Below are 15,630 nucleotides of genomic sequence, written 5' to 3'. Positions count from 1 at the left end.
GATAAATGTTCACACAGGTACTTTTTATTTATTAATAATGATTACAAAAGTCTATAATAGGACAATTTTGAGAGTATCGGGCCATTTAAAAAATTTGCCACTTTTTGCCCCAAAATTTCGACATGCTATGGTATGACCTTTTTGTCAAATTTTGGATGTATCAAAATGTGGTGTTTTTTTCTGATTTTGGTGAAAACCACCCTACTACACGTATCAACAGACTATGATGAGACTATTTTGAAAGTATTGGGGCATTTAAAAGTGTTGCGACTTTTTTCCGCAAAATTTTGACATGATATATGTATCTTTTTTTGTCAAATTTTGGACATCTCAAAATGTGCTGTTTTTTTGGTTATTTGGGGAAAAGCCAACCTACCACATGTATCGACAGACCATAGTAGGACCATTTTGAGAGTATTAGGGCTATTAAAAAATGTTGTTGCTTTCTCCCCAAAAATTTTGACATGCTATGACTTTTTTTCCTCAAATTTGGACCTCTCAAAATTTGGTGTTTTTTTGTGATTTGGGAAAAAGTCACCCTAATACACGTATCAACAGGCTATAATAAGACCATTTTGAGAGTATTAGGACATTTAACAATTTTGCGACTTTTTCCCAAAAATCTTTCTCAAATTTGGAATTCTCAAAATGTGTTTTTTTTGTGATTTCGAGAAAAAACACCCTATTATGCATATCAACAGATTATAATAAGACCATTTTGAGAGTATTGTGGCATTTAAATATTCAGTGACTTTTTCCTCAAATTTTGACATGCTATTGTATGACTTTTTTGTCAAATTCTGGACTTCTCAAAATGTGGTGTTTTTTTTACTGATTTGGGGAAAAGGAACCCTACTACAGGTATCAACAGACCATAATGAGACCATTTTGAGAGTATCGGGGCATTTAAAAATTTAGTGACTATTTCCCCAAAAATTACGACATGCTATATAGTATGACTATTTTTTTTTCAAATTTTGGACCTCTCAAAATCTGTTTTTTTTTTGTGACTTTTGGGAAAAGCCACCCTGCCACACGTATCAACAGACCATAATAAGACCATTTTGAGAGTATCAGGGCATTTAAAAGTTTTGTCACTTGGTCCCCACAAATTTCAACATGCTATAGTATGACTTTCTTTTTATTTTTTTATTTTTTTATTTTTACAAATTGTGGACATCTCAAAATGTGGTGTGATTTCAGGAAAAGCAACCCTACTTCACGTGTCAACAGACCATAATAACATAATTTTAAGAATATCTGGGCACTTAAAAATTCAGTGACTTTTTCCCAAAAAATGTAGACCAAGGTTATAATAGTTTTGGATTTTTCATTAGTTTTAGTTTTAATTTCGTTGTGAATTTTTGTTTTCAAATTCAGTTAGTTTTAGTTAGTTTTTAGAGTGAGTTTGCTAGTTTTAGTTTAGTTTTTATTTTTTTGAAAATGCTTCGTTTTAGTTTAGTTTTAATTAGTTTTTGTGTTAGTTTTAGTTTTTTTGTAATGGGTATGTGCCTTCATTTCCTTTGGTTTATCCATCTTAGCCTCAATAAGGTTATTAACTCTTACAGTTCGGGGTGTTTTGTATTTTGGTTGGAGTGTAAACATCCCAGTCTCAGTAAACATATTTACCATGTGTTCCTGCATGTTGAAATAGAAACACTGAATAATTTATGAAAAAAGTTGACAAAGATGAAAACTAAGGACATTTTCACTATAATTTTAGTTAGTTTTATAACCTCACAATACAGTTTCAGTTAGTTATCGTTTTTAAAAAAAATCTTATTTTTATTTTTATTTCAGTTAATGAAAATGTTTTTTTCAATTTTAGTTTTCGTTATTTTGTTAGTTTTCGTTAACTATAATAACCTTGATGTAGACATGCTATAGTATGACTTTCTTGTCAAATTTTGGACATCTCAAAATGTGGTGTTTTTTTTTTTGCGATTTGGGGAAAAGGAACCCTACTACAGGTATCAACAGACCACAATAGGACCACTTGGGGAGTTCAAATCTCGTACATCTCAAAATGTCTTATTTCTTTTTGTGATTTCGGGAAAAGCCACCCTACTACACATATCAAAAGACCATAAAAAGACCATTTTGAGCGTATAGGGGGATTTAAAAATTGTGTTACTTTTCCCTAAAAAATTCGGCAAGCTATTGTATGACTTTTTTTCTCAAATTTTGAACATCTTAAAATTTATGCTGTTTTTTGTTCTATTTTTGGACATTCTAAAATATGGTATCTTCCTGTAAATTTTGTAAAAACAGCACTTTCATATCTATCAACGCACTAAAATGAAACCATCTAAAGCATTTGGGGCATTCTAAGATTTTATGACCTTTTGAAAATCTTTGCCATACTTTAATATGATGGTTTTTTTTTGTAACATTATATAATAAAGTGTTTTTCTTTAATTTTTGAACAGATGATAATCTAATACTGTATGTATCAACAGGCTAATACAAATATTTTTTAGCATTTTGGGTCATTTTTACATTTTATGACCTTTCCCTGAAAATATTTTTGTTTTTTGTTTTTTCAGGAGAAATTATGAAATAATTCAAATATATAAACTGGCATTTTAAAGGTTTAAATCCTGAATATTATTGAATGTTTGGTAGTTTTGGGCAAGTTTGAAGTTGTTTAAGAGATTTATGAAAAAAGGCAGAAAAAATATTGATGTATGGTGATTTAATATCAGTTTATTTGTGCATGTATATTTTTGCCACAAAGGTGTCCAAAGGGTGCAAAATGTATCAATAAACTATAAAAGACATGTAAGAGTAAAATACGTGGGATTTAATATATGTTACTTAAAATATACATTTTTTGTAAATATTAATGCTGCTATAAGGTTTATAAACACTGGATTTAAAAACGTTACAAAAAAAAAGTTTTTGTAAATATTTACGCTGCTGTGAGGTTTATAAACCAGCAGATGTCACTGTGCTGCTGCTGAGTCTGAAGCCTCAAAGCTTCACAAAGCTTCCTGCACCGTCCATAAAAACACATACAATTTAATACAAGTTTATTACAGCATGTGTACATGGACACAGATACACTTTACATTGTTTATACAGTGTGTCCCACAGAGTCACTTTGAATCACAGCACCAGGGAGGAGGCAGATGTTACACATCAGGAAGTGTTTCTAGTGAAACATGTTGATCATCAAAGAGATGAAATCAGACAAATGAATGTTTTGTGTTTGAGTCTGAGACAGATCTGCTTCACAGTGCAGAGTGTGAGTGATGGTGAACAGACTGAACTTTGATTTCAGTCAGCAGAGTTTCTGTCCACAGGAGAGACTCTCAGACCTGCAGAGGACACAGAGACACTGAGCAACCAGGTGGCAGGAACCTAAACCCAAACCCAGGATAAAGAGGTTCAGTGAATGTGGTGTTGAAGGTGTGGAGGTGGATCAGTGAGTCAGAGGAGACTCTGTAGAAGGACAGAGAGCCAGCAGGACAGTCCACATACACTGCTACTCTACCAGAGGAGGAGGAGGAGGAGGAGGAGGAGGAGGGGGAGGGGGGGGAGGAGAGGTCTGGGTTACTGTGATTGTGCCAGACAGAGTAACGACCATTAGAGCAGATCAGACTCCAGGACTGATCATTCCATCCAAACACACAGTCTTCACTGCGTTTTCTCCTCCTGATTCCTCTGTAACTCACTGATATCTCAACTCCTCCTGTCCACTTGACCTCCCAGTAACAGCGACCAGTCAGACCAGTTCTACACAGCAGCTGAGGCAAGGAGTAAAATCTGTCTGGATGATCAGGATATGACTGATCCTCCTCCACACGTGTCACCTTCCTGTTGCTGTCAGACAGTTTGAGTCTTCTGTTTACTGTGTTTGTGTCCAGTTCCAGTTCACAGACATCTGATGGAGAGAACAAGACACAAAATAGCTGCAGGTTATCATCTGTTGATTTATTAACAACTTTACTGACAATAACTGCAAGAAAACCACTCAAAGTTTCACAGTGTAACAGTAAGTTAACATGAGAGTCAACATGTCAGTAATATTGTGTGTTTTTCCTCGTGTGGACTCGAGGATGACAGCTGATGGAGATCCACATCAATAAACACATGTAGTGAATAAAGTCTCACTAATAAAAGTGACACATCATCTTCCACTGCAGCACAAAGCAGCTCTGAACCATCTGCTTCATTAAACTGTTATCAGCTCCACCAAAGAGTCACATTCAGCACAAAGTTCAGACCTTTGATCATCAAATGTCAAACTGTCCACTGCTACAGAAAACTTTCACCACAGTCTGGATTTTTAAATGAATATCAGAGGGCTGTGGCTCCACCAACTGGCTTTAAGGTGGTTTTCATCGACCAGGGGCCAGATGCAAAAAAAGCAAACACACAAATACGCAAACACATTGTTTTCTTGTGCGTATGTGTCGTACATCTGGTCGCAGGTCTCCCAGTCAGGGAGGAACTGGAAGGTAAATCCACCTCAACTCACTTTATTTAACTTCTCAACCTCTTTTCACATTAATTATGTCCTGTTTTGTTTATGACTTGTAGGACTAGTTTATTTAAAAAAACACTCAGAGAAGAAAACTAAAGGAACACATGAACTTTTTTCTGTCAAACTTGTGAAGTTTACGAGCAGCACCTGAAGGCAACAAAACTCTTGTATAAAATCAGTGAGAGTCAAAAGAAGAAGAAACACAGTCAACTTTCTGTTGGCTCCATTCTTAATGAAATGTATTTATTAGTTTTGTTGAATCACTGTGTTCACTTTCTTTGTATTGGTGGATTTGAAATGGATTGATTGAATTCTAACATCTTTCCAGCCACACTGACTGAAAACAGAAGCTGAATCCTGATTGAAACTCTGGAGAAATTCATCATCCAACTTCAGTCAAGAAATAGTCTAAATGTGCTGTAACATGTGCAGCTGAGTTCTGATGAATGAAGCTGAAACACACTCACACTTCCTCAGACCAGGTCTCAGTCTCTGCTGTCCACCATGGTCCAGCCTGCAGGAAGAGACACAGTCACAATCAACTTCATATCACCATTAAACATCAACCAGAGACACTCAGTTAGAGACAGAGACACACTGAGAGCTGTTGTCTGTCCACCTGTCCACACCTGAGAGAGTCCACCTGTCTGTCTGTCCATACCTGAGAGCGTCCACCTGTCTGTCTGTCTGTCCACAACTGAGAGTGTCCATCTGTCTGTCCATACCTTAGAGTGTCCACCTGCCTGTCCATAACAGAAATAGTCCTCCTTTCTGTCTGTCCATACCTGAGAGAGTCCCTGTCTGTCTGTCCATACCTGAGAGCGTCCACCTGTCTGTTAGTCTATACCTGACAGGGTCCACCTGTCTGTCTGTCCATACCTCAGAACAACCACCTGTCTGTCTTTCCAGACCTGAGAGTGTCCACCTGTCTGTCTGTCCATACCTGAGAGTCTCCAGTTTCCAGTTTGGATCCTTCAGTCCAGCAGACAGAAGCTTCTCTCCTGAATCTCCTGGATGATTGTAGCTCAGGTCCAGCTCTCTCAGATGGGAGGGGTTGGAGGTCAGAGCTGAGGCCAGAGAAACACAGCCTTCCTCTGAGATCATACAGCCTGACAGACTGAACACACACACAGACACAGACACAGACACAGACACACAGACACACAGACACACACACACACACGGTCAGCAAAAACTCTCTAAAAAAAGTATTTCCTTGCTAGATGTTCATTATTTTAGTGCTCTCAGACACTACTGGAGCAAATGTTTTTTGGTTAATTAACTATTAATTCTGACCTGAGAGTTTCCAGTCTGCAGTGTGGACTCTTCAGTCCAGCAGAAAAACGCCTCATTCCTGAATCCTGCAGGTCGTTGTTACTCAGGTCCAGGTCTCTCAGACGAGACGACTGCGAGCTGAGGACTGAGGCCAGAGAAGCACAACCTTCCTCTGAGATCATACAGCCTGACAGACTACACAAACACACACACACACACACACACACACACACACACACACACACACACACACACGGTCAGAATAAACTCTCTAAAATAAAGGCATTTCTTAGCTAACTAACTTAGCTTAACTGTAACGGTTTAAGACACTAATGGAGCTCAAAAGCAGACAGCTGTTAACATAGTTGGTTTACTTCTAAAAACAGTTTAATTCTGACCTGAGAGTTTCCAGTCTGCAGTGTGGACTCTTCAGTCCAGCAGAAAAATGTTCCACTCTTGAATCCTGCAGGTTGTTGTCACTCAGGTCCAGGTCTCTCAGAGTAGAGGACTGAGAGCCGAGGACTGAGGACAGAGCTTCACAGCTTCTCTCTGAGAGGTTACAGCCACTCAGCCTGGAGAGGAATCAGCAAAACATGAGAGAACAAAGACAAACAATGGATACGACATTTAATCTGGATAGTGATGTGAGCACCTACAGAGCTTTGTTGGAGGCTTTGACCACTGGCAGCAGCCTCAGAAGAGCCTCCTCTGAAGCAGAGTATTTCTTCAGGTCAAACACGTCCAGATCTGATCCTGATGACAGTAAGATGAAGACCAGAGCTGACCACTGAGCAGGAGACAGTTTATCTGTGGAGAGACTTCCTGATCTCAGGGACTGTTGGAGCTCTTCCACTAGAGAACGATCATTCAGTTCATTCAGACAGTGGAACAGGTTGATGCTTCTCTCTGGAGAACGATCCTTACTGATCTTCTTCTTGATGTTTTCGACTGTTTCCTGATTGGTCGTTGAGCTACTTCCTTCCTGTGTCAGCAGGCCTCTCAGGAGAGACTGATTGGTCTGTAGAGAAAGACCAAGGAGGAAGCGAAGGAACAAGTCCAGGTGTCCGTTTGGACTCTGCAAGGCCTTGTCCACAGCACTCTGGTAGAAACTTATTGGTTCAGGTTTGCTTCTATGTCGGAACCATCGGCAAAAGGTTGTTTGTTCTTCTGTCATCAGATTGACTCCAGACTTGATGAAGGTCAGATGGACATGAAGAGCAGCCAGAAACTCCTGAACACTCAGATGGACGAAGCAGAACACCCTGTCCTGGTACAGTCCTCTCTCCTCCCTAAAGACCTGTGTGAACACTCCTGAGTACACTGAGGCTGCTCTGATATCGATGCCACACTCTGTCAGGTCTGAGTCATAGAAGATCAGGTTTCCTTTCTGCAGCTGATCAAAAGCCAGTTTTCCCAGAGACTTAATCATCTTTCTGCTTTTTCTACTCCAGTGTGGATCTGTCTCAGCTCCTCCATCATACTTGATGTTCTTCACTTTGGACTGAACCACCAGGAAGTGGATGTACATCTCAGTCAGGGTCTTGGGCAGCTCTCCTCCCTCTCTGGTTTTCAACAGATCCAGAACTGTAGCAGAGATCCAGCAGAAGACTGGGATGTGGCACATGATGTGGAGGCTTCGTGATGTCTTGATGTGGGAGATGATTCTGCCGGCCTGCTCCTCTTCTCTGAATCTCTTCCTGAAGTACTCCTCCTTCTGTGGGTCAGTGAACCCTCTGACCTCTGTCACCAAATCAACACAGTAAGCAGGGATCTGATTGGCTGCTGCCGGTCGTGTGGTTATCCAGAGGCGAGCAGAGGGAAGCAGTTTCCCCCTAATGAGGTTTGTCAGCAGCACATCCACTGAGGTGGACTCTGTGACATCAGTCAGGACCTCAGTGTTGTGGAAGTCCAGAGGAAGTCGACACTCATCCAGACCGTCAAAGATGAACACAACGTGGAGCTCTTCAAACTTGCAGATTCCTGCTTCTTTGGTTTCAGGAAAGAAGTGATGAACAAGTTCCACCAAGCTGAACTTTTTCTCTTTCAGCACATTCAGCTCTCTGAAAGTGAATGGAAATGTGAAGTGGATGTCCTGGTTGGTTTTGTCTTCAGCCCAGTCCAGAGTGAACTTCTGTGTTAAGACTGTTTTCCCAATGCCAGCCACTCCCTTTGTCAGCACTGTTCTGATTGGTTCATCTCTTCCAGGGGAGGCTTTAAAGATGTCTTCTTGTCTGATCGTTGTTTCTGGTCTGTCTGGTTTCCTGGATGCTGTTTCAATCTGTCTGACCTCATGTTCATCATTGACCTCTGCAGTCCCTCCCTCTGTGATGTAGAGCTCTGTGTAGATCTGATTCAGAAGGGTTGGGTTTCCTGCTTTAGAGATCCCCTCAAACACACACTGGAACTTCTTCTTCAGGTTAGACTGCAGTTTACCTCGGCACACTAGAGCATGAGTTCCTGAATGAACAAATTAAATTAAATCAGCGAGAGAATCCTAGAGAAAATCAGAGAATCGAAACATTTAATTGTGTCTGTGTAATTTTTGCTCCTCCATCCGTTTCATTCAGCTCACCAGTTGAGGACAAACAGCTTCTGATTTGATGTGTGATGCAGATGTGTGCAGCATATTTACTTCAGAGAGTGAAAATGTAAACGATGCCCATGTTGCCTCCATTTCATCTTTCATCATGTTAAACTTTAAAGAAATCCACTTACTGCTCTCCAGACAGTCAGCCATCTCCTCCTGCTTCATTCTTCTAAGGAAGTGAAGTGTGATCTTCAGAAACTCCTCTCTGCTGCTCCTCCTCTGCTCCTCATCCTCATCCTCCAACACCTCATCATCCTCCCTCTGACTCTCCAGGCATTCTGGGTAATCTGGACTCAGAACCTTCTGGATCTTCTTCAGCTCGTTCTTCACAAAAGTGACGATGTTCTCCTCCAGCAACTGTAACAGAATGATAAACTAAACATTTAGTTAAAAGCTCACATATGATTCATCTGTCAGTCTGAAGGCCTGCTGGTCCAAACAGAGCAGCATTAGACTTTTAGGACCTGAATGGTAGTTCAGCATTCATCTGTAGTTTATAGTGAAAGGTTTGTTTGTACATGTACACACCATAAATATGGAGTCCAGATCTGTTTGATGCTGTGGGGCAGACTGACCACTGAGGCCCCCTGAGCTCTCCTGCTGAACTCTGCAGAGAAAACATAAAGTTTAGGGACAATTTATAACATAAAAATGCAAACATCTATCTAAATGAGTTCTAAGATGACACAATGACAGAAAAGTTGCTCAGGAGGAGGAGCGAGTGGTATAAAAGCATTTTCACGTAAACATTACTAAAGCCTGATGGCGTCCTTCTGGCAGAAGCTTTAAAGCAGGTGATCATGTTTGAGCAGACTGTAACCTGGGTCGGACAGAAAGAGAACCATATGTAAGCAAATGTTAGAACAGTGTCTGTTACTCTAACTGTGGAAGTCAGATGCCGAGTCTGATTGTTCTGCAAAGCAGTCACACTGCTGAGCATCACCAAGTCATCAGGATCACATCAGAGGCTGCTGAAAGATCCAGATACGACTGACCAGAAGGAATGATCTATGGAGTGTGGAAGGAAAAACTGGGGCCTATAGTAATGTTTGTGTTTAATCACGACATGTTATACATCACATAGTCACATCACAAGGATGGGGCCAACTGTAGGGTAAGCCTTTATGGGTGATTAATCCCACAGTTATAGCCATAGTTACAGCAAAAGGATAGGTCCAGCTAAAAGCTAGGCCTCTATGCATGATTAATCACACAGTTATAATGGGCATGGGCAGCCATGGCCGGTAGAGAAGCACATGGTCCTTTGATGAAGTTAGATAAGAGCCAGAGGAAGGATGGAGCAGTGATTATTTAATGAAGCTGGGTAAGGGCCGGAGAAAGTACTGGGCAATGATTTTTTTGATGCTTTGCCAAGTGAGAACTGATTAATGATCGTTTTTCAAAAAAACACATGCAGGCCCCATCAGAAATATCGGTGTCACTTGGAGAAGGTTTTGAGAGGTTTTCAAGCAAGAGTATTATGAAGGAAATAAAGCTCGTAGCCAGGCATCTGAATGGCCAATAGGGATAAGTAGAAATGACACCAATGTTTACCTATGTTTTTTTTTCCAGAAAACACAAAAAACTGATCCAAATTTTGAATATGTCATATTTAGCCAAAAAACAAAACAAAATCATGAATCATTTATGACCAAAACATCTTGACTCGCATTGCTGAGCCGCATCTCAGATTAGTCTTCAGGTTCAAGCTTTCTGATGATAAACACCATCTACTGTTTTCCTGCTGTCTCCCCCTAAAAATTCACTGCCCACAACCTGCAGTTCTCTATAAAAGGGTGCAGAAGAGTGAACTAATGAGCTAATTTAGTCTGTAGTCCCTGAGCAGGTTATTACATATTACTGACCTGATGAGGTTTGTACAATGCTTCAGCAAGCACTACGGTCAAACACAATACAATACAGAAATATGGTACAAAATTTTAACATTTCACAATATGTAACTGGTGTATTAGAAATAAGGTAATATGATTACTCAGGATTGCAAGTTTGGTTTGCTTCAATCTCTCAAGTTCATGTTTAGAAGTTAGTTGAGTAGTACTGTAGGACTAGTAGTAGTAGGACTTTTCCAGAAGATTGTTTGCCCAAACTTACTACGTCTGTATTTTACCACACCGTCCTCTTGGGCTGCCCAAACTATCCTTCTTGTTCTTTTTTGGAAGAGTGAGCAACAAGTACTCCACCAATGAGGAATTGTGAAGGAGGAGTCTGTATGGTACATAAAGTAAAGCCCAACAGAGAATTCTTTAGTCAATCCTGGTCTGGACAATTGACTCTGGTTGATGTCTTCTGTATGAGAATAAACTCTACTGCATCAAACTCTGATCATCTCCTGGGTACCTTTTACCCCTGCAATTGTATCTTCGGGAAAATAATTGGTGCATGTGTTGCTGTATTAGTGAACCAGTGCCCTCATCTGGCCCAGGCTTGGTCCACAAAAATTTTACACAACAGGGGTCTGATCAAGGTAGGCTGGGTCACCTGGGAGATGGAGTCCACCATGAAGAGAACTTAAACCTCCAAAAACACCAGATCACATCACTGATGTGTTAAAGTGCATAGCTGGGTATATCTCAAACCATCAAGTCTGGTTTAGCCAGTGATGCCTGAAGACAGACTTGGAGATAAACAACAGGTTGGTGATGACTGGAGGGACAGCTGGCGGCAGGAAGTTTAGCTACCCAATCTGCTTGTTCACTGAGGAAAGAAGAAGACAGACCTTCAAACAGATACTTCCTGGTGTTGGTAGGGGATGAGCACCTCAAAAAGATCGATTGCAGAAAATGATCTTTGCAAAGAAATAATTGTAACAACTATGACATAGATCTGCAGTAAGACCTGCAGCTGTGCATCAGGAAGTACAGCTGGTCGTTTACTAATCACATGTTTGTAGGTTTTATACCTCACAAAGTGTCCTGAATTCACATTGGTTACTGGTAATATAAGTGAGGTCATCCTTAACTTCAGTGAGTTGAATCACTTCCTGGACAATGTCTTGACACTGACACTTCAGACGGGTATAACTTTTTTTTAAAAACATATGTTTATTGCACATTTTGTTAATTTACAAATGGTGAACAACATAGAACAAGAAGACACATACAAGAAAAAATAATAACAATAATGATAGCAATAATTATGATAAAAAATAAATAAATAAATAAATAAAAATAAAAATAAATAGTTGGGGAAAGAAAGAGAGAGAGAGAGAGAAAAAAGGGGGGGCCTTTATAACCACAAAATAAAAAAATAAAAAAATAAGTTAATAAATATATACATATATCTATACACACACACACAGATACATATACATGTCCGTAAAGCTCTAAATGTGTATGCTAAATCAAGATAAATTAAAAAGATAAATAAATCTTCAGTTCAGCTCATCATTCCAGCCATCTACTTCAATATAATTTTTCTCAAGGAAATTACAGAAAACCTTCCAGATTTTCCAAAACTTGTCAAGCTTGTTTTTCCGAGGTGTAGCTTATTTTTTCTAAAGCCAAGTAGAAAGACATCCCTGTTAGCCACTGTGAAGTAGTACAAGGTTTATCCCTTTTCCATGTGCAGGCTATACATCTTTTAGCTTCCAGAAAACAAATATTGAGTAAGGATTGTTCATTTTTGGAGGTCACAAAATTGTCCGGGTAAATATTCAGTAAACATAATTTTTGTTTGAGAGGTATTTCTTTTTCGATGATTCGACTGGCCAGGTTCAACACTTTTCCCCAAAAAGAAAGTATAAGAGGGCATTCCCACATGCAATGGAATAAAGAACCTATTTGTTGCTTGCATTTAATGCAAGTATCTGGAATATTTGGGTTGAAAAGGTGCAGCTTACTTGGGGTTATATACTGTCTGCTTATCCATTTGTATTGTAATAATTTAGAGTTTGTATTCACTGTTTGAGTTTGAGCTGTTAAACAAGCTCTACCCCATTCTTCCTCTGTTAGATTTTCTTGCACATCGGATCTCCATGATTGTAATATGTTTTGTGATGACTCTTTGGATTTACTTACAAACAAGTTGTAAAGAAAGGACACCTGCCCCTTGGAGTCTGAAAATCTCATTGAAAAATCTTCAAGAGTAGATAGTCGGGGAAGTTTCAACCTATTACATTGCCTAGACAGTATGAAACTTCTCAATTGAAGGTATTTAAAGAAGTGTTTTGAGGGCATTTCATACCTGGCCTTAAGTTCTTCGAAAGACATGAAAGTATGATTGTCTTTAAAGAGGTCAGCTATTTTAGCTACGCCTCGAGATTACCAGATTTTAAACCCACTGTCTGCTCTTCCCGGCTGAAACTCGTCATTACCAAAGATAGGAGAAAACTGTGATAACTTGGAAGTCTCTCCCAAGTATTCCAAAGCACTGTGCCAAATCATTACTATACTGTATTTTTGAGGAAGGGGTTTTTGGTCTGTTTGACTAATTTGTTTTTGTTGGCTGAATATAAATACAAATTCAAAGGAATATTAATTGAGTGAGATTCTAATAAAACCCAGGCTGGGGGATGGTCCTTCACAAAATAAAATATTCCTGCTCTGATTTGAGCTGCCCAGTAATACCACATAAGATTTGGCAGCTGTAATCCACCTCTATCGTATGGTAGATAAAACAATGTAAGCCTAAGCCTGGGACGCCTGTTGTTCCAAATGAAAGAGGCGAAGAGCTTTTCAAGTGACCGGAAAAAAGAAAGTGGGGGAGCAAGTGGAATAGATTGGAAGAGATACAAATACTTGGGTAAAATTGACATTTTCAAAACATTGATGCGGCCGATCATAGACATAGGTAATCTCGTCCACCTGTTTATGAGCTCTGTAACTCTATCTGTTAAGGGATTGTAGTTCACTGGGACAATTTTGTCAATGGTAGGAGTGATCATCACACCCAAATACACAAAGCCTTTCAATGAAACCATAAAAGAAGTATGAATTGGAGGGTTGATTCTCTCATTTTCATTCATAAATAATATTACTGATTTGGTGCTATTTATTTTGTAACCTGCAAAGACCACAAAAGTGTTTGTGAGAGAAAGTAAAGTAGGTAGTGTCTGTTTCAAGTTAGAACAAAACAGAATTACATCATCTGCATATAAAGCTATGCGATGTTCGATATCTCCTATCTTTATTCCATTCAGGTCGTGCTTTTTCGAATCGCCATAGCAAGTGGCTCGATAGCAAGGGTAAATAACAGGGGCGACAGGGGACAACCCTGTCTTGTCCCCTGGTGTAGTTTAAAAGGTGTTGAAAGTAATCCGTTTGTTAAAACTACGGCCTGTGGAGCAGCATAAAGAAGTCGAATCCAGCCAAGAAATGTACCCCCTATACCAAACCTTTGCAGAGTCTCGAATAAATACAGCCACTCCACCCTGTCAAAGGCCTTCTCTGCATCCAATGACAGAATGGCAGTGTCCGTACAGCCAGATTTGTTAAACACTATATTAAGTACTCTACGGATATTGTGAAAGCCCTGCCTTCCCTGCACAAAGCCATTCTGGTCAGAGTGAATTATTTCCGGCAAGTTCGGTTCAAGCCGCCTAGCCAATACTTTACAAAGAATTTTGAGATCATTATTAAGCAATGAAAGTGGTCTGTAAGATCCACAGCGAGTGGGTGTCTTCAACAACAAAGTAATTACCGCTGTATTGAGAGAAGGAGGAAGGGATCCGCTAACTAAAGACTCACGATGCATATCAAGTAAAGGTGGTATTAGTTTAGTTCTAAAGGTTTTATATATCTTGATGGGAATCCTGTCCGGTCCAGGGGTTTTACCCCCCTTCATGCTACATATAGCCGCAGACAATTCTTCGGCCACTAGGTCTAGCTCTAGAGCAGCCTGAGAGTCTTCCTTTAAGGGGAAAAAGTGTAATAAATCAAGAAAATCCTTTTGTTTTTGAAAAGCTGAGGTTGAATAATCAGAACGGTATAAATTTTCATAGAAGCTTGAAAAAGTCTTATTAATTTCTTTAGGGTCACTAGTTACCAAGCCTTCATCTGTTTGTATTGCATTTATTGCCCTTTCAGTTTCCATCTGTTTAATACGCCAAGCTAGGAGCTTACTAGCTTTCTCACCCTGTTCGTAATAGGACTGCTTCAGTTTCATCAAGTTTTTAGTTGCCTTATTTGTAGATAAAACATTGTATTTAGCTCTTAGCTCATTAAGTTCCACAAATAAGTGTTGAGAAGGATTTGCAAAGTAGTTTGTTTCAGTATCCTTTATCTTTTTTTCCAGTTGTTCCATCTCCAATCTAAATTGCTTGTGTTTAAAGCTTGTGAAGCTAATCATCTGGCCCCTCAAAAAGGCCTTAAAAGCCTCCCAACGTATAGCAGCTGATGTCTGATTTGTATTAATTTCAAAATAATAATCAATTTGTGTTCCAATAAACTCTAAATTAAGCCAAAATGCCTGAAGACGCCACCTTGGGGAGTAATTCAAAGATTGGGGCATGTTCAGGATAAATGAAACCGAAGCATGATCTGAAATTATAATGCTATCATACCAGGATCGTGAGATTGTAGATACCAAGGCGGCAGAAACCAAATAATAATCGATTCTGGAGAATGTCTGACATGTACTAGAGTAACAAGAGAAAGTTAGTTGGTCAGGATGGTTCTCTCTCCAAATGTCAATTAAATTAAATTCTTTCATATACTGTAGCAGCTCCTTTCTTGTCTGATTATGGGAAACATCGATTCCAGTAGATCTATCCATTCCAGGCTGTAGAGCGCAATTTAAGTCCCCACCTATGATAAAGTTGCCAGGTAAAGTGGCCGAGGACAAAAACAGGTGTCCAAAAAAAGACGGATTATCTTCATTGGGCCCATATATATTAACCAGATTTAATCGAACTGAGAGAATTTCACACTGAATAATGAGGTATCTGCCTAATCGATCTTCATCCACACTAATAAGGTGAAAAGGCACAGAATTGTGTATCAATGTAATTACTCCACGTGAGTGTGAACTGAAAGAAGCTGAGAATACTCGACCAGGCCACCTCCTCCTCACTTTGATTACATCTTCAGGGGTCAAATGCGTCTCCTGAATAAAAATTATTTTAGCTTTAAATGTTTGATCCTACTCATAACCTCTTTTAGCTTGACAAGTTTGTTTAAACCTCTTACATTCCAAGATGTAAACTGAAGTTCAGATAGTGGCGGGCGGTGCATTTCACACTTAGGCCTTCAGTGATGTCCAACTTAGTCAATAAATACCTTTAATTTTGCCAGCATTTATAACACCAGGACTGGAGAGTAGT

At 39.5% G+C, this 15,630-nt stretch overlaps 1 protein-coding gene across 1 annotated transcript in view; it reads right to left on the bottom strand.

Annotated features, from left to right (window-relative positions):
* Positions 1-2,914: 2,914 nt before the first annotated feature.
* LOC131960672 (NLR family CARD domain-containing protein 3-like) overlaps positions 2,915-15,630 on the bottom strand; it is a 40,409-nt gene continuing 27,693 nt past the window's right edge. The window contains exons 4-10 of the mRNA XM_059325933.1: positions 8,880-8,958; positions 8,480-8,708; positions 6,421-8,221; positions 6,163-6,336; positions 5,433-5,606; positions 4,957-5,003; positions 2,915-3,886 (exon numbers count right to left, since the gene is read on the bottom strand). Coding sequence (XP_059181916.1) covers positions 3,315-3,886; positions 4,957-5,003; positions 5,433-5,606; positions 6,163-6,336; positions 6,421-8,221; positions 8,480-8,708; positions 8,880-8,958 — 3,076 coding nt within the window. The 3' untranslated portion in view covers positions 2,915-3,314. The remainder of the gene's footprint in view (positions 3,887-4,956; positions 5,004-5,432; positions 5,607-6,162; positions 6,337-6,420; positions 8,222-8,479; positions 8,709-8,879; positions 8,959-15,630) is intronic.

This window comes from Centropristis striata, chromosome 22, assembly GCF_030273125.1.
Source record: "Centropristis striata isolate RG_2023a ecotype Rhode Island chromosome 22, C.striata_1.0, whole genome shotgun sequence".
Lineage (NCBI taxonomy): Eukaryota > Metazoa > Chordata > Actinopteri > Perciformes > Serranidae > Centropristis > Centropristis striata.
The sequence above is the reverse complement of the archived record's forward strand: the minus strand, read 5'-3'. Positions and strand labels throughout refer to the sequence as shown.